This window comes from Halichoeres trimaculatus, unplaced genomic scaffold (genome assembly GCF_033239565.1).
Source record: "Halichoeres trimaculatus isolate MK-OKI-2021-1 unplaced genomic scaffold, fHalTri1.1 fHalTri1_scaffold_11, whole genome shotgun sequence".
Classification (NCBI taxonomy): Eukaryota; Metazoa; Chordata; class Actinopteri; order Labriformes; family Labridae; genus Halichoeres; species Halichoeres trimaculatus.
Window position 1 is genome coordinate 21,869,206 of NW_027437189.1, and position 24,742 is coordinate 21,893,947.

The 24,742-nt window shown below is 41.7% G+C and overlaps 1 protein-coding gene across 3 annotated transcripts in view; it reads left to right on the top strand.

Annotated features, from left to right (window-relative positions):
- Nucleotides 1-24,742, top strand: part of fignl2 (fidgetin like 2) — a 52,818-nt gene that overhangs the window by 14,582 nt on the left and 13,494 nt on the right. For 2 of the 3 annotated variants that reach the window (XM_074681127.1, XM_074681128.1), the window contains exon 3: nucleotides 23,865-24,005. In XM_074681127.1, coding sequence (XP_074537228.1) covers nucleotides 23,981-24,005 — 25 coding nt within the window. In that variant the 5' untranslated portion in view covers nucleotides 23,865-23,980. Of the gene's footprint in view, nucleotides 1-22,258; nucleotides 22,394-23,864; nucleotides 24,006-24,742 lie in introns of those variants that run through there. The other variant, XM_074681126.1, reaches the window with a different exon arrangement.

A 24,742-nucleotide genomic window follows, 5' to 3' on the forward strand; every position in this document is an offset into this window, starting at 1 on the left:
GTGGGGGCTGGTTCAGGGTCAGCAGCACCTTTTCTCTGTGTGTTCAGCCCTGCTGCTGCTGCTGCTGCTGCTGTTGATGCCTCTGGCCTGGTGTACAATCATAGCTATGGCTGTCATAAAATGCCTTATTGCTGAAAATGACCATAAGCTCCACTATTACAAGCAGAAGCTGAGAGGAGAGGGGGTCGGCTGTAAAAGTAGCATCGGGGAGTTGTCCCTCAAATGGCACCTGAAGGTCAGTGGCTGACCGCTGTGATCCAGCTGTGCTTCCTAACCCCCACTCTCTCTTAAAAACAAGACTGATTGTCTTTGCCCCATTAATCTCATTGTTATCTTGTTACGTCATTTCAAGCGTTCCTATAGAGATGAAAGGCACGGCTTTATTCTAATGTCCTCACACCTCTAAAATGATGGTTTCTACATTTTTATGGTGAAAAGTTGATTTGTAAAAACTGATTCTATATTGATAGTATACCCACTCTTTACCTTGCTGAGGCTTTTTCCTGGTTTATTTTTCACATTTGAGGTTTTGGACCTTGATCTAGAAGCAGATTCGAGCATTCCTAGTCTTTGACCCTGTGAGCTTAGCCTAATTACCTCCACCAAGGAGGTTATGGTTTTGGGAGAGTCTTCTGTTTGTTTGTCTGTGAACGATGTAACTCAAAAAGTAACAAAAAGATCTTGATGAAATTTACAGGAAATGTTCGAAATGGGATAATGAAGAACTGTCTTAATTTTAGAGGTGATCTGGATCACTGTCTGAATCAAGGATTATCATTGTGAGACAGGGCCGTTTTCATCATACGTGTATATAACTCCACAATAAATGGTCTGATTGCTTTGCAAAACAATACAAGACAAAGTCACCATAATTTCTAACAGATGTAAAAGTACAATCCAGATCCTGGCAATATTCTGGATACTAAGGTCCAGAATATGAAATATGTACTGGGTCATCATAATTTTCAACTCTGACAGGTAACAAATTATCGTACAACCTGCAACTAACACCAAAATGTAGCAGACAGTCTGCTGAAAGGGAGTATAACATTAAAGTAGGACTTAAGTGTTGCATGACAATCAAAATCTGCTCTCTGAGTGCTTTTTTAGTTATTGTATTCTTGGTCAGGGTGTGTATGCTCAGCAGGAGGCTCAGGACACACTTAAGAATCTACATTTTCGATTTTGACATAGCTCAAAATGCACTTTTAAGAATTAAGTCAAATACAGCTGCCCCACAAGTAATCTTGAAGAAAATAAGTTATCAAGTACTCAAGAAACCTTCAGATTAGGCAGTTTACGGTAAACCAGAGAGCTCTACATTCAGGTGAAGAAGTGGGAAGCTGTAGTCCAGGAAATAAAACCTTTGGTGGATCAGCAGTCAAAGTAAGTGAGCTGAGAGATGTGGGGTTTCTTTTATTGGAGATGGACTACACTTATCAATATGAAGTTTCAGGAACATGTTTTCACCAAGCAGCAACCTCTGGTTTAAAAATATGAGACAGTGCAGATGTGCTGAAACCTGCTGTTTCTCGAGTGTACCAGAAGTCACATACACACCAAACCAAAAAAGTCATATTCACAGCAGAAATTAACGTATTTACAGCCTGGTACAAAAAGTGTCTCCTGTCTGAATCGCTAATTTCACCATCGGCACACACTGTACAGGGGTTTAATTTTTTTCTAGCTCTGCAGTTTAGAGGATATTAAGATCCTGGGTTTACCAGATGAGAGGCATAGTTCAGCTCACGATGTCTCACTTCCAATATGGCCGCAACAGCTGATTTGCTTCATAAGTCAGTTTTAGAAACAGACAGGTGACGATGAGGACACTACGTCCACTAATGCAACAGTCTGTGTTTTTCACGTCTTTCTGCACTCTGCAGTGACTCCTTTAAGACAGTTTTCACCCTCTTCAAGGCACAGCAAAATACCTCATGTCAACTGCAAAGATCAGTGTGTGCATGGTCACACTGAGTGTAAAGCTTTCAGTCTTGAAAATTAACTGGACCTTTGAAGCGCAGAGAGCTGCAGCGACGGCAGGCTCACATGTGATGATGCCAAAATGAAAGGTTGTGAAATGGCCGTGACAAAGAGCAGAGCTGCTGTGGCTCAATGCGACTTTGAGGTGAATACGAAGACAGAAATGAGTCCAGGCTCATCTCTACAACTTCATTGTGTGCAATGTTTTTTCGCTCGCCACTGGACAATGTCCTCTTGTGTGATGTCCTTGCGTTTCTCGGTGAAGCCTGTGGAAAGTACATGCCGAGCCTGCTGAATAATACATACTCTGATGGAACAGAAGCCAACACAACTCCTTCCTTGAACATACAAAACATGCTATCACACAATGTTTGCGTTACAAGGTGACAGCTGTGGGCCACAAAACATCTCCAAGGTTAGCCTGAGTGCCTTGAATATGGCAGACTTAAAGCCCCCTGTCTCTCATGCATGTTGTCCTCTTTGTGGGGGCCATTAAGCTATCAAAGATGTGGCCTGTGAAGAAATGAAACACTGTCCAGAGCTGGAGAATTCCACTGAGCTGGGGGAGGACGGGGTGGTGTGTGTATGGGGGGGATTAGGGCTGGTTTGGAGGTGGAGGAGAGGGGAGACAATGATGATGGACAGACACGTGGGAGCCCCCCCAGTATCAAAGCAGCAGGAATGTCGAGCGGGCTGGTAGGACCTGGAACGCTCTCCTAACCCTCTGATCTGATGTGATGTGTGAAGTGGAGGGGTGAGTCAGAGCTTAGTGCTGCACACAGCACCCCAGATACAGACCAGGACCGCAGACACGCAGCTGGTTTGCAGAAGGAAAGAAAGAAAAAATGACTTCTTTCAAGCAGGTCACTCATTAATGTTTTGCTGTGGGAATGTGTTTTGTCTTGTGAGCAGTTGTTCTGCTTTGATGAATGCCCTCTTTTTCCTGTTTTTGCACAAAAGCAAAAAGCCATAGCACGTCAATAAATCTTTTAACCTTATGATACCTCCCTCAAAACCCAAATCCCATGTCTATTTAGCCAGAGAGAGCCCCCTGTGTCAATGATATTTTCTATTTAGCTTGGTGTGATGATGTATGGGCACCACATGTGTGTCTCTCAGGTGTTTGGTGGTGAATATGTATGGAGGAATCAGAGCTCTGCTGTTTAATTGACCAGGGCAGCTCTTCATCGTTGCTTGGGGTCAGAGGCTTGTTGGAGACTGGCTGTTTCTACAAACCATTTTATTTCCCACTAATAGAGCGCACAGATCCTTCTCCAGGTGTTCTTTCAAATTCAGAGACATGTGCACATGAAACATATCTTTAGAGTGACTCATATCTAGGCCTGGCACCATAACAATTTTTGCTAGACGATAATTTTCCAAAATATTATTGCCGATAAACGATATTATTGTCAATATTATTTTGATTTTTTTTCTATTTTTTCATTGATGTAATTATGATAAATGGGATAATAAAGTGAGTACACCATATCAAAAGCAAGAAACTTTAATTTCTTAAGAATATTTAACTGTAATTAAAAGGTCAGGATCTTTTAAATAAAATAAATTAAACAAAAAATATAATAAATTTAACTAACAAGAAAGAGAAAAAAATACAATGAAAATGAAATGGACTCTCTTTTAGAAAAAAATACATGTTAATGAAAATAATTAACACTTATCAAAAACAATAAAACATAGACCCTTTCTCTAAAGAAAAAACGAAACTCCAAAAAAAACCCCAACAACAATAAAAACTATAGCCTAAATAAAAGGGAGTTTCAAACATTTTTAACATTTCTGGCTTTCAACCGTATTGAAGGGCTGCATTTCTTTGGCAATGTAGCTGTCTTTGAGCGCCCACCATTTGGTGCTTTTATTTCTATTTACTTTGCAGACCAAAAGCCTCAGTAAGAGCGGATTGTCAAAGAACAAGGCTCCGCTGCACTTCCCTCTTCTTCGTCGCCACTATTTTCAAACAAATGCAACATATCAGCTCGTTGGTGTTCATGAGCTCACACTTTGTTCATTCTGATAAAAAAAAAACCAAAATATTCCCACACTGGGATTGTGGCAGGCAGCTTAAGAACCGTATCTTTCGTGCCATCACTCATATTAGCGTGTGTTTCCTCCTTACCCCTCAGGACGCTCGCTTCAGCTCTCTCGGTGTATGCATGAAGCAGCCCCATCGCAAAAGATGCTAAAGATCGCATTTTTGACAGATGCTCACTCCGCTTTAAATCCGCTATAGAACCTATGCACCCCGATGTTAGGAAAGATAGATGTAGTGAGCCATCTTCTCATTCAGCCTCTTTGGTCGAAAGAGAGGAGGAAAACAAACATGCATGCACGTGTCAGATTATCGAGGCTGGCAAACCTACCAAGGACGTTTTTATTTATCGTTCGATTAATCGATTTATTATTATCGTGACAGGCCTACTCATATCTCTGCTATCACATTGCCAGAGACAGGCAGAGAGGAGAGCACAGTTCCTCGAGGTTTGCAGTATCAGTCAAACTATAGCTACACAGAAACCTTGACCAGAGTTCGTTTGCTTTCCATTATTCCCTGATGCTTTATTCTTTACTCTAAAGACTAATCTCTCTATCCAGTCTCCAGTCTGAGTGTCTCCCCCCCCACACCAACCTTCCCACACTGAACACGTGAGCTGCTTCTCACCACTAGCTGCAGGGTCATTAGCCAACCGGAAATTTTGGCTTTGTTTCACTCGCTTTCTTTTCTGTTTTTTTTTTTCCTTAGCCTGCAACAAAGGGAGAAACATTCAATAGTTATTGATTCGGAGACATACAACTTTTACTGGAGATCCCATTTAATCACAAAAGCTGATTTATTGTAGGCCCTCTGACAATCCCATTAAATTGCTGTCTGGCTAATCAAGTCCATTCTTTCTCCACAAGGACTAATCTTTTATAGGTCCAGCCAGAACAAATCCCGGCAGTAACAGGATTGGCAGGGAAATGGATGGTTCAGGACTGCGTCACCTTACAAGGAAAAAACACACAATGAAACCCTGAGTTTGGTGCTGTTTGTTTTCCCTTCTAGATTTTCAGTTTAAACAGACAAAATATCTTCCTGTGATTTTATTTGGAGATGTGTTTTTTTTGTACGGAGCTGAAATTTACTACCTGTGGTTATATGTCTTAAAAAAAGTTATTATGATCACCATTTTTACTTGATGATGCCAAGAGTCCCAGAGAGGTCAGCCTGACGTAAGACTTGACAATCTGAAATTTCAGGGACAAATTATATCTTCAGGATGTTGCTTATAGCCTTTACTAAATACCCACCAAGAACCTGTGATGTTGTTCACAGCATCGTCTTTAGGATAAGCCTCACTGCAAAAAACTGAAATCCTATCAAGTGTTTTTGTCTTATTTTAACTAAAAATTGTCTTTTCGGACTTGATATGAGCCACATTTAACTGACCAGTCCAGAAAAATGTCTCCTTTTAAGTTGTTTAAAGACAACAATGAGGTCTGAATTGCTTGTAACAAATAAAAAAAAATCTGCCAATGGAACAAGAGAAAAGTTACTTGTTTTAAGACAGTATTTTAGTTTCAAGCAAATTTTCTAGCAGATTTTTCTTGCTCCATGGGCAGATTTTTTTACTTGTTACAAGCAATTCAGACCTCATTTTTGTCTTCAACAACTTGAAACAATACATTTTTCTGGACTGTTAAGTTTAATGTGGCTCATATCAAGAATTATAAGACAGTTCTTACTCAAAATAAGACAAAAACACTTGATAAGATTTCAGTTTTTTGCAGTGCTGGAGTTTTCAGCATTTACCCCATTTTTTAAATCTGTATTTTTTAGCGTATGATGACAATTTGTCCCCCATACGCAGCTGCTCTCCAGGTTTAAAAGAGGTGATCCCAGACACAGCAGGCCCTCGAGTCTCTCATAATGAAATTGTTCTAGTAAACCTTTATGTCCCCCCCCCTCTGCATGCTGTGTCTCTACTTTATGAGTCACTCACTCATTGGACCACAGCCCATCCACTAAATGAAGTAGAAACCCAAAAGAAATGATGATGAAAACCTTGGAGACACATGACTGAATTTTATGACGTGCTGATAAAATTTTACCAGCTCTTGTCTCATTGGATAAATCCAGGAATCATACAACAGAATGTGTTACTGCTTACCTTTTTTCATTTCAATTTGCGAATCTCTCTTTGTTCTCTTTATACGAGTCACTTCAACATAAACTCAGCATTTCTCTAAGTAGGACACTCGTTTCTGTGTGACACTTAAGATTATTATGTTTTCATTTCCCTGTTCAGGGAAAATGTCAATTGTAGCATTTCCATTATAGCAAAATGATGTTATTTCAAATTGTATGTGATAGAGAGCTGTAATTGCTTGCTGTTGTTGTACCTTTAGGAATTCAATACTGTCAATAGAGTGCAATTTAGTGTCATTTACCATTAGTCTGCTGTGCATGTTCTTTTTGATTGTCATCTGCAGTAAAACGCTAACTGGGCTGCAGGGTATTCACAATACCCTTTGTTTTCACTCATGTTGCGGTTCTTTCTATATGATGAATTTCTCTGCAGTCACATCCCCGTGTGTGAAAGCAAAACAACAGAGACATTTACCCCACTCACCTTCTCTCAGCCTCTCATCGATTCCAGGGTTAGAAGGACAATGAAGCTCTTTTGCAAAAACAATTCTCTTGCCACACACCTATATGAGCCAGAGGAAATGGTTGCAGTTACTTCTGTCAGGTGTGCTCATGTATGGGACCATATTGTCTCTGAAGACCCTTGGCCCTAATAATAAGATATCCAGTGTATACCTAGGTCAGGCACACCCAAGGCACACAGCAGAGTGCTGCTTCGGCAGGCAGCTCCAAACACCCAGCTCAGCACCTCTGGACCTCAGAGGAGCAGCCATTGATTTGATCTCCTCACTTATTCCTGCATTGACATAGATACACTGTGTCAGAGCTCCTTGACAGAACGAATCTCAGGCAGTCCAAACAGGCGTATTGTCAGCATACGTTTTACGGTTTTTCCTTTGGTGTTTATGGAGATTTTCAGCTCCGGACTCAATAGGAGAGCTGCTTAGCTTTAGATAGTGATTGCATTTTTCCCCTTTCATTTGCATATTAAGGGTGGGTTCCCACTGGAAAGATCAAGGCAATCTATGTGTGGCCAATGCTGGGCCGCGGCCAGAAAGACTCTGTCGATTCCATTAAAGGTGGGGCCAGATGTTTGTCATTACCTTTATTGATAACCACGGGGTCAATACTGTGATTTATTCTGCTGGGAGAGGACTAAGCTTTAGTCACAAGTTTCACCAGGACCTGATCAATAGTACACAATGGACAAGTACAACATGACCACACATGAACTGAGAGCATCAGCAAAGCTGTAAATCTATCACAAAGTTTAGTGCTCAGGTGCACATGCATACTGCGAAGCGACGATAAAAGCTGCTGGGTGTGTTTCATTTCTACTTCAAAGTCCACAGCCCTTGACTTATAGCACGGTTGTTTTCATTGTGAGAAAATTGTACACAATGTGCAAAGACGGAAGTTTGCATGTGCTATTTTCTGCCCAAGTTTTCTTTCTTCTCACTGTTCATTGTGTTTGCACGTTAAACTATATTAAGCTTTCTCACCACAGCATCAGTTTGTTGGATCAATTTGCGATGAGACTGATCTCTCTCCTACATCTCGTGTCTGTTATATAACTGTTCATTTGTGCTATGTCAGACTAACCCTTGACCTCTTTCTTTGTTTTCTGCTTATTATCTGAAAAAATTTGCCTCCTGGTATTTGTTGAATTGAACTTCTGAATTAGGCCTCTGAATTTTAGCCAGTCCATCTGTTTGTCTGCAGCAGTGTGTCTGCAGCTGGACATTCCTCTGGTGGATGTGGTCTATAGGAGGAGGGCACTGACAGCACCTTCTGAATAGACGCTGAGTCGCTGGACTGGACCAAAATGTAATTACCTCTCCCTCACAGTGTCACACTGCAGACCCGAGCCTGACAGCAGCCTCAAAATGGAACGAGCTGGGATTGAATTAACCTCCAGCCAGGAAGCTGTGTTGTGTGTGTGTGTGTGTGTGTGTGTGTGTTGTTGTTGTTGCTGTGTGGTGTGAACCGCACCTATGCCTTTTCCCTCCATTTAATTCCCAGATTTTCTTCTAACCTGTTCTGCCACACTATTCACACAGGTCTTAAATTGCTTAGGTAAGCAGTGCTGCTTTGTGGCATTTTGTGACTTTTGGCCCAACCAGCCAAACACAGGAGTCGGTTCCGCCCACTGAGGTGTGTAATCCTCTCTCTCTCTGACTTACTTGACTTTCCTCAGTTGTGTCCACATGCACACTGTATTTGCGAGGGAATGCACAGTACACAGCTCCCAAGTAAAATTTAAAGATATGGAAATGTGTTAACACAACAGGTAAAAGCCATAGACCAGCTGAGAAAGAGACCAGGACACGGAGCACAGTCAGACCTGTGCTCAGCCGCTCTCGACTCATTCACACCCCTAACTAGAAAAGCACTCAGAGAGCGCAGACCTCCGCCAAGCATATGGTGATTGTCAAGCATCACTTTAGCCCGACTTTAATGTTATACTCCCTTTCAGCAGACTGTCTGCTACAATTTGGTGTTAGTTGCAGGTTTGTACAATAATTTGTTTCCTGACAGAGTTGAAAATGATGATGACCCAGTAAATATTTCATATTCCAGATTTTAGTATCCAGAATATTGCCAGGATCTGGATCGTACTTTTACATCTGTCAGAAATTATGGTGACCTTGGAGGGATGGGTACTGACTTAGGTACTTTTTAAGGTACCGACCGAATTCTGTCAAAAGTACCAGGTACAGAGTCATGTAAAACCAAAAGTTACCATGTATAGGTACCTAAATGTGGGAGTGGAAGAGCGGGCGATTTTCCATACCGGACATGAACACAGCATTGCATTGTTAGATATGTTTAACTTGAAAAAATAAATATTCTGTTATCAAACAAATTGATATTTTTTACAACATAAGCATAAAAAAGAACCGAAAATTGGTACCAATGAGTAACGATACCAATTGCCAGGTACTGGGCATCTGTACCATATCGTTTCAAATGTGAAAGGTACCCATCCCTATGACTTTGTCTTGTATTGTTTGCAAAGCAATCCGACCATTTATCGTGGAGTTATATATATGGTGAAAACAGCCCTATCTCAGATGATGAAGAATGCTTTGAAAAAATCCTGTATCCAGACAGTGATCCAGATCACCTCCAAAATTTAATCACTTTATCCCACTTTGAACATTTCCTGAAACATCATCAAGATCTGTTTGTTACTTTTTGAGTTATGTTGTTCACAGACAAACAAACCCACAAAGTCTCTCATAAACATAACCTCCTTGGCGGAGGTAATTAAGCAAATAACTAGCCTAACTATAAATGACAACACAGTTTCATGAAAATTTCCTACCCTCTACAGAGCTTGTAAAAAAAAGGGGGAGGCGGCTACATTTCAAAAACTTTTTTAAACCATCCTGTTACATGTTTCAGTTTGTTTTAAAATGGATGTTTATATTTTAAACCTTTTGAGGATTGTTTGGCTGCGATAGCCAGCTTCAAGTAGGGAAGACTATTGTGTTTGTGCACAATCTTTTTTTAACAATATTTTTTTAATTAATTTTTCACTGTTACTACAAAAGGATAAGTACAAAATATGAGCTGTACAAATAAAATAAAATAAACAAAGAAGAAAACAGAGCAATACAAATATCAGCTCTGATTTTCAGTGAAGATAATACTTAGGGTTACATAAGTAGTGTACAATTTTTCAACTGGTTTTAAAATTTTGATCAGGAGTGAATAAAGACAACAGCTTTGTACTCTTCTGCTCTAGGTATGATATTATTCAAACAATACATAATCAAACATCAAACATTTCCAAGGCGGGCTGTCCTGAAAAGAGTGCATATGTAGAAAAGGCTCCACTGTGAAATAGAAATAGTGACACCGGTAATTTCCTCCCTGAACTTTAAAGTCGTATTGCAGTGATAAGCCAAGGCTTGAATAGCTCCTGTAAGTCTATTCCTGAGTGACGCTGATGTGCTGCTCTGAGTATAAACCTTTGTCATAGTCTTTAACATCACACAGATTATGTGCAGTCACTTATTGAGATTGATTAATATTTTCATGATGTGATTTATTTGCTGATGAGTGTCCTGTCTGCGCTGGCTGAATGGGCTAATGTAATGTAATGGAGACATAAATGAGCTATTTATCTAGCAGACTAGCAGACCCAAGGGTAAAGGGACAGCACAACTCACCATGCAACTAAGATGTGGTTACGATGATCACATTCAATTCATCCTTTTTTTTTCCTTTACAAATGATAATACATGCCCACCTTCAATAAAAAACTTATTTTCCTCTAAATGTTCCATCAAAATTATTATTTTTTCCACACAGTGGCTGAAGAGAGACTCAGTGTTTCAAGATCGGAAATTGAAAATGGAGATAGCACGGTGGAGGTGGTGATACACAATTATCCATGGGAAGCGTTAGGTATTATAAATGACCCTGTGAGACCAGAGAGGGAGGTGAGAGCTGCTGAGCTGTCGGGGGCTTCCTGGCTGTTTAATTGAAAATCATTCAGACAGCTGTACAGTTTAACCTTGGAGGACCATGGTCTTAGTCACTAATTGATGGGTTGGCATGTTCCGGCAATTGAAAAGTAAGGACTATGTGGGTAGACTTCGAACCTTTGTGTGTTTATGAACATCCTGTGTTACAAGAAAGCAAAGCACTGAGAGGAGCTGAAAGAGCGGCCTCGTGAAAGTGCTTCAGTGTCTCTGTGATTTTCTTGTACATTTTCCTCGAATCTTTTCTACGATCCAGCCACACAACACGTTGCTGACACCTCTGAATCACAGCATTGTGATGTTACCAGCGTCAATCCGTGGGCTGATTTCTGAACATATCTTTGTTTTTGTTGCACAACAACATTTTCAGCTCTGCAAACCACCCACCACCATGATACCATCTGATATAATATAATGATCCCATTTCTGAAGTACCTTGTGTTTAGGAGTGATACAAGCCACAGAGCCAAGTGAATGATCTCCAGCAGTAATAGATCTGGTTGGCCAGTCAAGGCAGAATACTGTCTCCTCTCTTGATGCGAAGGGCCGGAGCAGTGCGGTTGTCTCTCCCCTCTTGGAACCAGATGCATTATTGATGGATGGCTGATTGGGAACTCAATTACACAGAGATTACTGGGCTGGCAGACACTGGGACACCGCTACACTGTCAGAACGATTGAATTAGGAACCAGGAGAGGAGGAAAAGTGTCCTTCAGAGACGCCTCGCCCCTCTGCAGACCTCCTGGGGATGCCAAACGGCCACAGTCTAGTTTATTCTCTGACAGATGACCTTCCCAACAACTTCAGCTGGGCAGCCAGCTGCCTGTATAGTCCAGCACAGAGCCAAGGCAAAATGTTGGTTACAAACTAACCAGGAGCTGGACAGCGTGGTTGTATATTTTGTGGCTGTGGTTCATGGGGGACGTAGTGTTTTCAGCTTGCTTGCTGCTCCAGGTATTTGTGTATTCCTTGGTTTAATTCGATGCATCAAGTGACAGCTGCTCTTCCCATGCTGCAGTAGATGCAATGATGAGAAAGGCTCTGAATGTGAATGTATGTGCATAAATATTGGCATTTCACCAAATCTCATTCATATAACATGGCGCGACTGAATGAGAATCGTGCCTTGCAGGGTCGTATGCTATTACAGGTTTAATGTGAAATCTGGATCGAAGAAGATGAGGGAAGAGGCCTCAGCATCTCAAATGGAAGCATTCATCTTCCCTTTCTGTTGGTCAGCAAATGTGCTAAAAGGAAAGCAAAAAGCAAGGCAGGAAAGCTGATCTCGAAGAGGAGAAACCATTTTATTCCAGATGACATGGTGAAGCCTATTTCACCCGATGGTCTGGCACAAATGACAATCCAAGCTTCTGTTTATTGCATTTAGTTGTAAAGATGTGGAGTAATGGTCTTACGAGCCCATAGCTGCACATTTCTGCTTTGGGCTTTTTGTGAGAAGAAAACTCTTAATTTCTTTTTGACGGTCATTCGCCGATGCGTTTTTCTTCCTGTATCATTTGTGAAGAGAGCACGTTATGTGATCATGGACAAGGTTTTCCATTCCTTAAGTGTCTTCCTCTATTGTTGCTCTGTCACTGTGTCAGTGAAGAGAACACCTCTTGAAAGAGGCTATTGTTCAGGTTTGCGTTGTCAATGGAGACGAGGCCATAGCTGGGATTAGGTGGACAACAGGGAGCTTTCACCGGGCCACTGCTTTGTCCAGGTCTTCTCCATCAGGCTGGACACTTTAGAAAAGACACCCTGGTGAGCTGTGCCCTGCTCTGTTGCCCCCTTTTCCCTGAACACTGGGCACAAGTTAGACCCCAGAGAAAAGGTTTAATAAGGAGTGGAGAATAGCCATTAGCTCCCTTCCAGCCTCTGTTGATGGAGGACAAAATAGAGGGACCAATAGACCAACAAGAGCCATAGGAGTCTGTGACAATCACGTCAAGAGAAACTAATTCTTTTTCCTGAGATTGAGCCTGGCTGGTCCACTGGTTAAGAGCTGAAGAGGTTATACGTGACCTGATTTATTGGTATAAATAGATCTTTCCTGTAATATCAATGTTTTCAGGAGTGCCCATTCACACTGTCCTAATTTATATGCATCACTTTGTTTTCCTTCTTGCCTTCCTTTTCTATTTTTAATTTAGCAGTTACTCTTTTCAATCATCTTTATGCACATCAATCACTAACTGGTTGTTAAAAGTAAGATAGATTTATTCACTTAAATATTCAGCAGTTCTGTAGCCAGATGGAGGGAATTCTTATTCTTAAGTTAATTATCCCACATTTAACAAGCCAAAGGTTTATTTTAGCAAACAACAGGATGGTCTTACAGGATATCTGACACTAAAGTCCTGTTTCCACCAAGTGGTTCAGTTCTGTTCATCTTGGTTCGGCACACATTTTGTGGCGTTTCCACTGACTAATCCCAGAACTCTAAATCCTGGACTAATCCCAATCTGATCTCGGAAGGTGGAGCTACAACACTGCAGACCATTGATTGGTCGAATGAATTGTTACTCAAGATGCAACAGTGGCTGTGAATCAAAGCTTGATTGCTTTGAAACAAAGGACGCGGTCACACTGGCCAATCGTGCCGTGCCTAAGCACGCTTCAGCCGTAAAGCACGTTTGGAAAGGCCAGTGTGACCGCAACTGTGCCGTGCTCAAGCACGATTCCCTTCCGTGCTTCGGCACACTTCGAAGAGGTGGGCTTTGGCACAATTTACTTCATGCACGAGCACAAGCAAGCGGACAGCGCATGCGATCCATTACGTATGATCGCCGGGAGCGCATCTCTTGACAATCATTTTAAACAAAGCGGGGGTGTTAGAGGGCTGTGTCGGGTGTAAATGACTCACCATAAGTCCAAAAGTTGCAGCAGTGCTCTCTGTGTCTCATTGTGCTGACTCTGATCAGATCGCGCTTCACGTAAACAGATGCTTCACGATGATCTAGGCGGGCCGTGCGCGTGTGTGTTACCCGCCAAAGTCTGGTTCATATTGGGGCAGTATGACCGCTTGCTGTACTGTACAGCTGGGGAACAGCGCTGCAGGGGGGCAATCATGATTAAGCACGGCACGGTTTGGATGGCCAGTGTGACCGTGTTCAAAGGGACAAATGGAAATCATGAAGAAGACGACATGCGGTTGCTCTTGGTTTACTGAGTCATGTTTTTCTTCTTTGTTTGATTTATTAGCGGGTACACTGTGTGCAGTGCTATGGCATCACACTATTATGTAAATGATGCGACTATCTGCATCCGTCTTACACGCTGCCTATCACAAGGGGTCACGGTTGGTCGTGAAAATGTTAACAGGATCGGGCTTTACAACCCAGCCCATACCAAACTGTACTGATCTAAACCTGACTTTTTGATGGAAACTGGGCTTAAGCTCTGCCCACTGCAGTTCTTATGATCAGCAAACTCACAAAATTAGTAATTTTACTGCATGGTTCGTACTTATTAACCCAAGCTTTCTATTGTACATCATTTGTGTGACTTTTGTCATTTTGGAATAAAGTTTATTTGAACCAGATGAGTAGGCTGGAGGAACAAAGTGCTCTGTAATCCCCTTTTCCACCATTGCTCGTTCCGTGCTGGTGCTAGTGCTTAGTTGGTCCAAATCACGCTCTTTCTAAGAATTGGTTTGATTTTCCATAGGCAAAGAGCCATTGTCATTGCGTCATTGTTAAACATTGTTACGTCACTCCATACGTAACCTGTGTGGGCTGTGATTTGAACCACCTGAGCACTAGCACCAGCACCAAATGAGCACCGGTGGAAAAGGGGTATGCGAGTCCTTGTTTTAGTCATTTCCAAAAAGAAGGGCTGCATTGGAAGATATTTGAAGTTATGAATACATTCATGTGATTTGCAGCTGACCTGTTCACATTGAATAAATGCATGACATTATTTAAGGAAATCCTCTTCATCAAGTCGGGGTTTTGCAAATCATCGTCAGTGAACCTGAAGCAATGCTCTGTTTAGCATTGGTTATCATATTTGATCAACATGCCCTCATTTCAAGGACATGAAGAGAGGTGTGCTTGTAATGTATCATTTACCAATTAATTGGTTTTATGTGTCAATGGGAAAATGGCAGAAAACTCTTTGGTAAGATCATATTTATTTCCCTGCTGGAAGAAACTACTCTAATTTTTTTTCCTACGTGATTTAAACTCTTTCAGATTTCTTTCAGATGGCACTATCAAGGGTTGTATTTAAAGAGTCAGGGACTACTTGTACGGCTCTTCAGAGTTTATGTAAAGATTTCTTCATCCAAAGAGATTGTCTAGAGCCTACCCAGTGTGAGCCTACCTACTGTCTCAGCTATAAAAGCAAACCTGAGACATTAAAACAACACAAAATTCACCCACAGGCTGTAATTTAAAACAGATAGAAGTCTGTTTTAAAATTGAAACCCAACTACCTGACCTCCACATATCCAAAGGCCTGTTTCCTTGCCCTCAGAGTGCACGCTCGCATGGTGTGGAAAGTTCATGTTCCCCATTTCCCTGTATCACCTGTCTTTCTTCAGATTAACAGCATGCGTAGACGTGACAAGAGAGCGTCTGACACTGCAGGCGCATGCCAACAGTGTATGTAACAGAAGGTCCATCTGTGTGTGGAGTGTCTTGAGAGGTAGATGGCCGTTACTCCAACATGTTTAAAGTATTTTTTACTTTCAGGCTTGATAAAAATATTCTTGAATTGAAATCTCTATCAAGTCTATACAAAACTTAGAGCAGGGAACAGCCAGCTAGCACAGTCTCAGGCATTTCAAACACGCAACCATGTGTGAAGTGTGAAGCTATTCATCGACCTGGGAAGCCTAAGAGTGTCTTATCACTTCAGAGCGGTAAATCTGATGTGTCTGTTAAGTTTTGTGAATGACCTCTGCGGTGTGCATATGTGCTGCGTCAGTATCTGTGGACGCTGTCAGTGTGTGGAAAGGGGTTTAACCCCCCTGCATTGATCCCCAGGTTGCTCAGGGCTGCTGCCTAATTCTCCAATTTTCAGCTGTTAGAGATAGAATTGGAATAATAAACAGCTGAACCTCCCACTAATAATCCTGCTGAACCCCCCTGTCCATCTCTTTCTTCACGTGCAAACACCACACACACACACACACACACACACACACACACACACACACACTCACACTTTGCCCCTTCCTCCACTGCTCAGCCGGCCCTCTTCAGGGCAACTGGGGCCAGTGTAGAGTTTCTCACTCTGCCCTAATCTCAGCCAAAGCCCCAGCACTCACTCCTATGCTCTAATGAAATGATATCAGCCAACCCCGAGAGCCTGGAACTGATTATCACCAGAAACACACACATTCTCCCTCTCTCCGACACATTCACACCCCTGATACATAGATAGTTGTGAATGATTGGTAGACACAATGCACAAATAATCCTTCACACTCCTTGGTATGACTCATATTTGCACATTAACATGCTATAACTAGGTGGAGGGTGGGGTTTTGCAGAAAGTAAGTGTGTTGTAAATAACACATAATCTACTAAAAATATCTTGCACCATTTTCTCTTAAATAGTGGCTTGGTTGTGCCTGTCCACACAGCCCTGGTAACAATTAGTCTCTTGAGGTCAGACCTTTAGTCCCATACCTGAGGTCTGGTCCAGTAGGTTCCCAAGCTTTCTGTTGTTTGTAATGCCAAGAACAATCTGTGCTGGGGTTTCAAGCACGTCAACAGAAATCCCACCAAGGCCACTGCTGCTGAAATTATAGTGGATTAATAATGTTAATGTTTGCGTTTTTCTGCAATGATTGTGAAGATTCTTGAAGATTATGCCAGGTTTAAAGGTCCCATATTCTGCTCCTTTTCTGCAGTTTAATATGGATCATAGATGTCTCCATTAAATGATAGTAACATGTTTTGGTCCAAAAAGCCAATAAATCAAGCACAGCAGCATTGTTTCCAGGCTCTCAAAGCCCCTCTGTTCAGAACGCTCTGATTTAGTGGGCGTGGCCTTCATATGTAAATGAGCCACCGCTGATACCGCCCCGCTCTTCCGCGTCACTGAGAGCAGCGCCATGAGCTCTGAGTGCACAATGTTTAGAAAACAGCAAGGCTCGATTACCGTAACATTACAGGCTAAAACAACAGGCTTATCGCAGCTAAAGTTAGCATCCTTAAGCTAACACAGAGACAGGGGGGACACTGAGGAAAAGCTCTTACATCTGCTCCACAGCACACAGCATTTTCTCGGGGGTATCTGCTCCGATGGACCAATCAGGTCAGACTTGCTCCTGATTGGTCAAAAAAAGGGAATCGCTGATGTCGGCAAATCCCGGAAATCCCTGAAACAGCTCGTTTTAGGTCAGGATTTTACATTCACAAGCACTACTAAGTACAGGATTTGTCATTAAATATCACCTTTTGTGGGCTGGGAGGAAAGCCAAAGACCCACAAATTTCACTAAAAGACTTAATAAAGTGATTTTTGCACAATATGGGACCTTTAACAAATAAAGCCAATGTTTTAATGACTCAGACTTGGTTGTCAAGAGTCTTGAGTGACTACCGGTGGTAAGTTAATTCAATCTTTGAGTCTGAGTTGAGGCTCAAGTCCTTAGTGGTTAAAGTCTGACTTTAATCTGAATCACTAAAACAATGTACTTTAATTCAAATTCACTCCAGTTGGTGTCAAATTCAAGCCATCATCTTCTAAGTATCTCATTTTTTTATGAGGCTGATTACTGTTTCAATGCTAAACTATTTACTCCATGAGCTTTGACTGACTTAGGGGCTGTTTACACGTCAAATGTTTTAGGATAAAACACAAAAGAATTGTTGCATTTTTGCCTCTCACTTACACAAACACAACTTTTTAGCCGACCTAAAACAGAAACTTTTGAAAACTGCCTCCAGAGTGGATTTTTTCAGAAACTCAGCAGCCACTGTCACTGTGTAAACAGCAAGTCGGAGTTTTCAGTGGAAATTCTGATGTCACACTCCAATCTGCTGACTGTCTTTCAACACAATACGCATCTGTTGCACCGTTTCTGCAATAAGCATTCGCCAACATGCCAGATGATCAACCCAACTCTGCTTCGGTGGAGACCTTCTGAACAAGTCAGTTATAGCGCCACCTACAGGCCTGGCTTACTACAGCGTTTTCAGCCTCTCAGCATTTCCACCATTTTTGAGTGAGTCTACAGGAAAATCCTTTAAGTCTTTCCATCTTTGAATCTTAACACAGTCATCAGTGCTCATGTCAAAATCAAGTCACACGTTCTGTAAATCAGAAGAAACGCTGGTGACTGCAGAGATAAAACAGTACAAAGCTTCAGCTGTACATAAATACTTTATTATTCAAACTGAAGCAGATTTGTAATCCTGTGTTTGAAACCTTGGAGGAAATCATAAATGCATTTCTTTCCACAGTTTACTCTGGAGATTTATTGATTAAGTAAGGTATTTTTTTTTACATCTAGCACTTTACAACGATGCAGCTTCTTCTCTGAGGTTAAAAGACTGCAGGCTCAAAACCTGTTTGCCTGTCATCTAAACTACCACATGTCCACACAGCCATTAAGTGTGATATTTTGCTTAGCTAATCCCCCTGTAGGTCTTTGCTGCATGCAGATTTTCATTTAACATAATTAAATATAAGCCTGATTCATCAGTTCTGCAGTAAGACCAGCTGACCCCCTAACACTGTTCACTGTTGAGCGAACAACCTGCTGATCCGAGGTGTGGAGTTGACATGGCCCTGGAGTATTAGGTCAAACACTTGCATTTTGACCTGCACCTTCTTTCTATTCAGGGTCATTTTAAGCCTGCCATGGCTCTTTTGTCTGCTTCTCATATCTCTCCATTAACCTCCACCCAGCACAGGCTACGCAGCCCTCCAGGGCTCTCAGCAACCCATGTCCCTGGGTGTCCACCTGACTGGATATGCTGAAAGTTTGGGAAGCCTGAGCTGTCACAGGGGTGGGGAAATATCTTAATACACGTTAGAGGAGGGGGCAGGGTCATTTTGACACCTGTCAGAATCAGTCAGGACATGTGGACTAGTCTGTGCAGCCATACCTGCTCAGTCTCTGACTTATTCAAACTCTTCCTCAGTCTTTTTTTTTTCGTCTCTGATTTTGGCTCGCCTCCTGTCCCAGGGCCCTGAAGTCTTTGTGCTTCAGTAGTGCTTGGCTCAGCAGGCTGCCTGGGTCCACACACTGCTGCCTCAGCGCTAATAAGGCAACGGAGTGATAGAGAGAGCACCAGAGTTGTCTGCTTCAACATCTCTACCTAACTGTACCCTCACCTAACCCCCCACAGACACTGTTTGCAAATCTATGGAGGATCCCATTTTAGGGAAGACATGAAGGAGTTTAACTGAGACTCACATGGTGTGTTGAGTTTCGTACCACACTAATGAGTTGCAGTATTTCCTCTGATGAGTTTAGTGCCCTACATTCCAATTCGAGCCATGTCACTGACCACCGGGGCATCTCTAAAAATAGTTCACTCCACTTGTCTTACGACAGAGGTTTCAGGGGCCGTGTGTTTAAAGGGTAAATACTGAGATTTTCAACCTGGGTTTGTTTTTTTTAATCTTGGCTTTTACTCTTATTTGGAAATATAATAAAGTTAGTCCAGTACCATGGAAACAGGAGAACAAGCTGAGTGTGGAAAACTATAATCCCAAAGAGGTTACGGTGCCAATCGAAAATTAAATACAAGAAAGATTTTTATAAGTTTTAAACCTACATCTATTTCAAAATATTGCAAAATAAACATATCAAATGAAGAAAAAGGGTTGTTTTGCCGAATGGAAAACACATGCTCACCTGAAAGTCTATGCTGACAATATGCTTTAAAAAAGTTTGACTGGTGACAACAAAATGCTGAAGAAGTTGTTTGATGCTTACAAAAACAGCTTAAATGGAATTTCCTATCAACTCAGATGAACTAGCAACAGGTTTTGTGACAAAACTGTGTGAAGGTTAATTCAAGGAATTCAGAAGACCAATTTTTTAGCATAAAGATAAGACGCTCATCATCTACAATTAAAAATAAAAATGATCAAAGACTCTGAGAATCTGGAATAAACTGTAAAATTGGAATAAGTCAATCAAGTATAGAGTTATGATGATCTGCTACACTGCAAAAACTGAAATCTTATCAAGTGTTTTTGTCTTATTTTCATTAGAAAATTCCTTTTTAGACTCAATATGAGCCAAATTCACATGACCAATCCAGAAAAATGTCTTGTTTAAAGTTATTTAAGGACAAAAATGAGGTCTGAATCGCTTGTAACCAGTAAAAAAATCTGCCAATGGAACAAGAGAAAAGTTTCTTGTATTAAGACATTGTTCTAGTCTCAAGCAATTTTTTTCTTGTTCCATTGGCAGATTTTTTTTTACTGGTTACAAGCGATTCAAACCTCATTTTTGTACTCTGATAATTTGAAACAAGACATTTTTCTGGATTGATAAGTTGAAAGTGGCTCATATCGAGTATAATAAGACAATTTTTACTTAAAAAAAGACAAAAACACTTGATAAGATTTCAGTTTTTTGCAGTGTACCCACCAAATTCTGATTCTTTAAACCTTTTACATGCTCTGTCCCAACTGTTTTGAATTGCTGTTCAATGTCAGTGCAAGGGAACGCAGGCAGTCAGGTGTTAAGAAACATGTAAGACATGCATGTTCAGGTGGGTCAAAGTACAGCCAGGAAGCTGGTCTTTAAACTGCTGATTGTTTTTGTGCAACATTTAGACAGTAAATGTTTGTGTTTGCTTCAATTTGATCTTTAACAAAACATGATCCATCAGGAAGTTTATAATAACACAATTAGCTAAATTTGAAGAAGTTGCCTGAAATTACTCAAAATGATTGATGTGCCTCTTTATTGGTATGAATGACAGACAGAAATGTAGTGCAAATCCAGTGAGTCTTTCTTTTGTTGGACACACGTGGCTTCATCACAGAGTGATTTATTTTCTGTCAGTAAGCCTCCAGGCTGCTCTCAGAGCAAACACTTTCCGTTACACTGTCACATGATGAGGTCCACGGGATGCTTTGGACCCCCAACATATGATCACAATGTCCTCTCTATTTTCAGTTGGCACACTCTGTGTGCTCACATGTATATATATGAGCATGTGTGTGTTTGTATGAGGGTGGTATCCTGTATCTGTAAGGCACTGCTACATGAAGCTGCTTGACTGGAGTAGCGGCTCCGTGAAACAGGAGGAGATGACTGGGCCATGTGGCCCTCAGTGTGGCGCTAAAAACAGCCTGACAGCTGTGTGTGAGGAGCCGGTAAATGAAACTGGAACAGCACCCGACCATGAGATGGACGGAGCTCAGACACATTTCTGAGTAATGTGGTCAAAGGGCAACAAATTTATTTGCTGCTTGTTGTTGTTTAACAGAGGACATTAAACTGCCAATCTGCTAAAAAGAGAAATGTTAATCAACCTACCATGTAGTAAAGTTTTCAATATTTCATGGAAATGGAAATAGTAGATTTGCTTATAATTTCAGAAAACTCAAAGCAGCTGTCTCTGCCTCAATATTTGAAATCTGACACATCCTGAATAAATCCAGACAAACCTTTGATTTCACAAAATTGTTGTGACTTTAAAGGTTCATTGTTATTACCTCTGCCAAGGAGGTTGTGTTTTTAGGAGATTTTGTCTGTTTGTTTGTTTGTGAACAACATAACTTAAAAAATAGCAAATAGATCTTGATGAAATTTTCAGGAAATGTTAAAAATGGGATAAGGAAGAAGCGATTGAATTTTGGAGGTGATCTGGATCACCGTCTGGATCCAGGATTTTTTTTAAAGGATCCTTTATCATTGTGAGATAGGGCCTTTTTCACCATATGTGTAAATAACTCCACCATAAATGGTCGGATTGCTTTGCAAAACAATACAAGACAAGGTCACCATAATTTCTGATATATGTAAAAGTATGATCCAGATCCTGGCAATGTTCTGGATACTAAGATCTGGAATATGAAATATGTACTGGGTTATCATAACTTTCAACACTTTCAGGTAACAACTTATTGTATAAACCTGCAACTAACACCAAATTGTAGCAGAGAGTTTACTCAAAGGGAGTATAACATTAAAGTAGGACTAAAGTGTGGCTGAGTGCTTTTCTAGTCGTAAGTCAAGTTTTGTTGTCAAAAACTGAAGCTGAAAACCTTCAATCCTTCTTTACTTTGAAAGTTGTACTTAAGACGTCTTGCATTTTAGCTTGAATCTAACTTTCTTCCTTAATCATTTTCATGAGCTGTGATTTATGGGTGATGTGGCATTGTGATATGGTGACTACAGCACTGTTCCCAGCTGATAAACCTTTAAGAAGAAGTAATGATTTCAGGATCATTAGTCATTTCTCTCCAAATGAAAGCTCTCCATCTCCACTGTCCTCTGTACTCGGGCTTCAGCGTGATCGCCGTCTCTCCTTCAGTGCTGGATTGGTCAGTCCCCCTCCCTCTCTGCTGCCCTCCCCTCATTTTCTCTCTCTCCCTACTTAAATACTTTTAGCATAAAGAGAGAGAAGGAGGGGAGGGAGAGGGGGATGGGAGATTCATGGGGGAGGGGAGCTGAGTGTTCACTCTGTTGTCACTGGCCAGAGAGAGGGAGAGGGAGAGACAGAGTGGAGTTGTGTCCCATATGTGGAAAAAAGCGTAGCAGTGCACACACCAGGTCCGGTCTGCTCCAGGGATTATCGTAGCGCTTTCAGCTCTGATGGAGGACATGCAGGCATGAATAGGTAAGGCTTCCTGTCCTCTCTGCATCTGTGTGATGTGCTGTCAGAGCTCACTGAGAGCTCGCTGAGAGCTCCCTGCTCTCCCCGCTGTTTGACTTGGCTCTGCTTGCAGGCTGAAGTTGTTGGAGGATCGGAGCCGAGCGTGTTGTAACAGCTCCCTTCTTTGGCTGCTGACCATGATACATTTGTGTGAGCAAACCAAGCCTCCGAACTCAGCCTTTTCCTTTCAGCCTCTCTGTGAACTGTGTAGTGTTTGTTTTGGGTGGAAGCTGTGGTTTGCTGCTGTAGCGTAGTTAGTTATTCTGGGAGAGTGTTAAAAGTTGACTGTCAGTCAGAGCTGAGGGGGTTGTGATGGGATCCAGTGTTCGACTTGAAGCGTGTTGGTGTCCAGAGACAACCATGGACATTTTCTTCTTCATGTTTCGGCTTATGATGCAAAACTGAAAATTGACTTTCAAGTCTCTGGAGTCTCTGTGACATCTAAACATGTGCAAAAACAGTTGTGATTGTAGGATGTATGGCTCATGTTTTTGTCTTATCAACTAAAACACCAGAGATAATATGTCCTCAACTACTTACTATATAGCTTTTTTTGTATATAAAAGGAGGCTCTGAAGTGTTTTATTGAGCCCAAAGAGAAATGATGATGCTGGGACAATTTTGTGTATTTTTATAGCGTCTTTTGCAACTTAACTCAACTGTTGTTCAGGTATTGCTTTGCTGTCAAAAAGTAAGGATAAATGCAAACGGCTGCTGTAGAAGCAAAAAAAAAAAAACTCTGGTTCTCTTAATCTCATGGTTTTTGCTTCATATCAGAATAAAACAATCAAAACTGTAGGATTAAACTAACTTTAATCTGCACATGATTGAAATATGACATTTACAACCTGAACCAGATGAGAGAGACATTTTCATTTAGACTTACCTCTGAGAGTGGGCAAACATACAAGACTGATTTTTTATTTTTATTTTATTTTACCCTTACTGAGATAACTCCAAACTTTGTCATTGGAGTATTTTCTCCCTCTGCTTTTCCCTTATGCAACTCCAAACGGTTTGGTCTCCTAAGAATGCGGTCTTTATTGCCCCAGTGCACAGAGCAATGGTATGCACGAGTCTTTTTGTGAGGCAGATTTAGAAAGCCCTCTTTAGAGGCTGAACACTGCCTCACAATCAGCTTAATGCCTGCCTATAATGAATACCCTTGTGTGTCAATTTCGCAGACCGTGTATGTGTGTGTGCATGTGTGTGTGTGCTTGCGTGCGCACATGTGTGTGTTTTTGTTACGCTGATAGGGCTCTCAGGTTGGTCAGTAATTCTACCATACTCTGAGTGAATTCTGGTGTGTGTGTGTGTGTGTGTGTGTGTGTGAGCTTGTGTGAAAGGGTTGGTTGACATGTGAGTGTTTGTCCAGACATTGTGCAGCAGCCTGTAACTGCCTCACATCTCTCTCCCCCTCCTCTTTCTCTCTCAGGGCTGTTCTGTTGTCAGTGCGAGCTCATGCTTGTGATGGACTACAGCCGGATGGACGCTAACCTTAGCTGGCTTTCACAAAACAGCATTCCTCTTTACTGAGACCAGCCCCACAGAATGCTGAGTCCTATTGTCCCCTATAGTGAGTACACTACACACTTTACTTTCTCTCTACACTCTCCATCTCCTTTTCTGCATGTCACACGGCACAGCCCGCTGTGACCTAGTTGGACTTTGCCTTAATCAATGAACCCCCCACGCCATAAATAAGCAGAAGTGGACAGTGCGTTCAGTATTTTGCAAACAGAAGGGAAAATGCACAGGTAACTGTGAAAATGTGCGCGTTTCAGTGCAGACACCTGACTTTCTCTTTGACGTGCATGGTGGAAACATTAAACCAGGGGCACTGAATGTTTCATCACCAGGCGGAAGACACAGTGGGGGAAGAAAGAGGGACGGATGGAGTGTGGAAGGTTGATGGTTTAAGCAGCAGAAACCCCTCAGCTCACTCCAGCAGTGTTGTTTTACCAATAGAGCTCAGGACTTTCAGACACTGCTTCCTGCTCTCCCTTTCATTCCTCGTCCTTCCTTCAGTGCTGACCTAATAACTGACCAGTTTTGGACCCTACTCCTCAACTACCCCCCTTCACAGACACACAGACACAGACACACACACACATCCCACCAGGTTTCATTTGAGTCCAGCGCTCTTGCTCTCCAAAACAGCATTGTTGGCGGCCAGCATGGGGCTGCCTCCGTGGCCTCGTCCTCAAAGGCCCCCTTTTTCCTGCTCTTTAGCTCTCCCCATAGAGCTGCATTATTGGCATGACAGTTACATGAGGGAGGCAAAACTCTTAACAGAATGGTTAATTTAAAAAG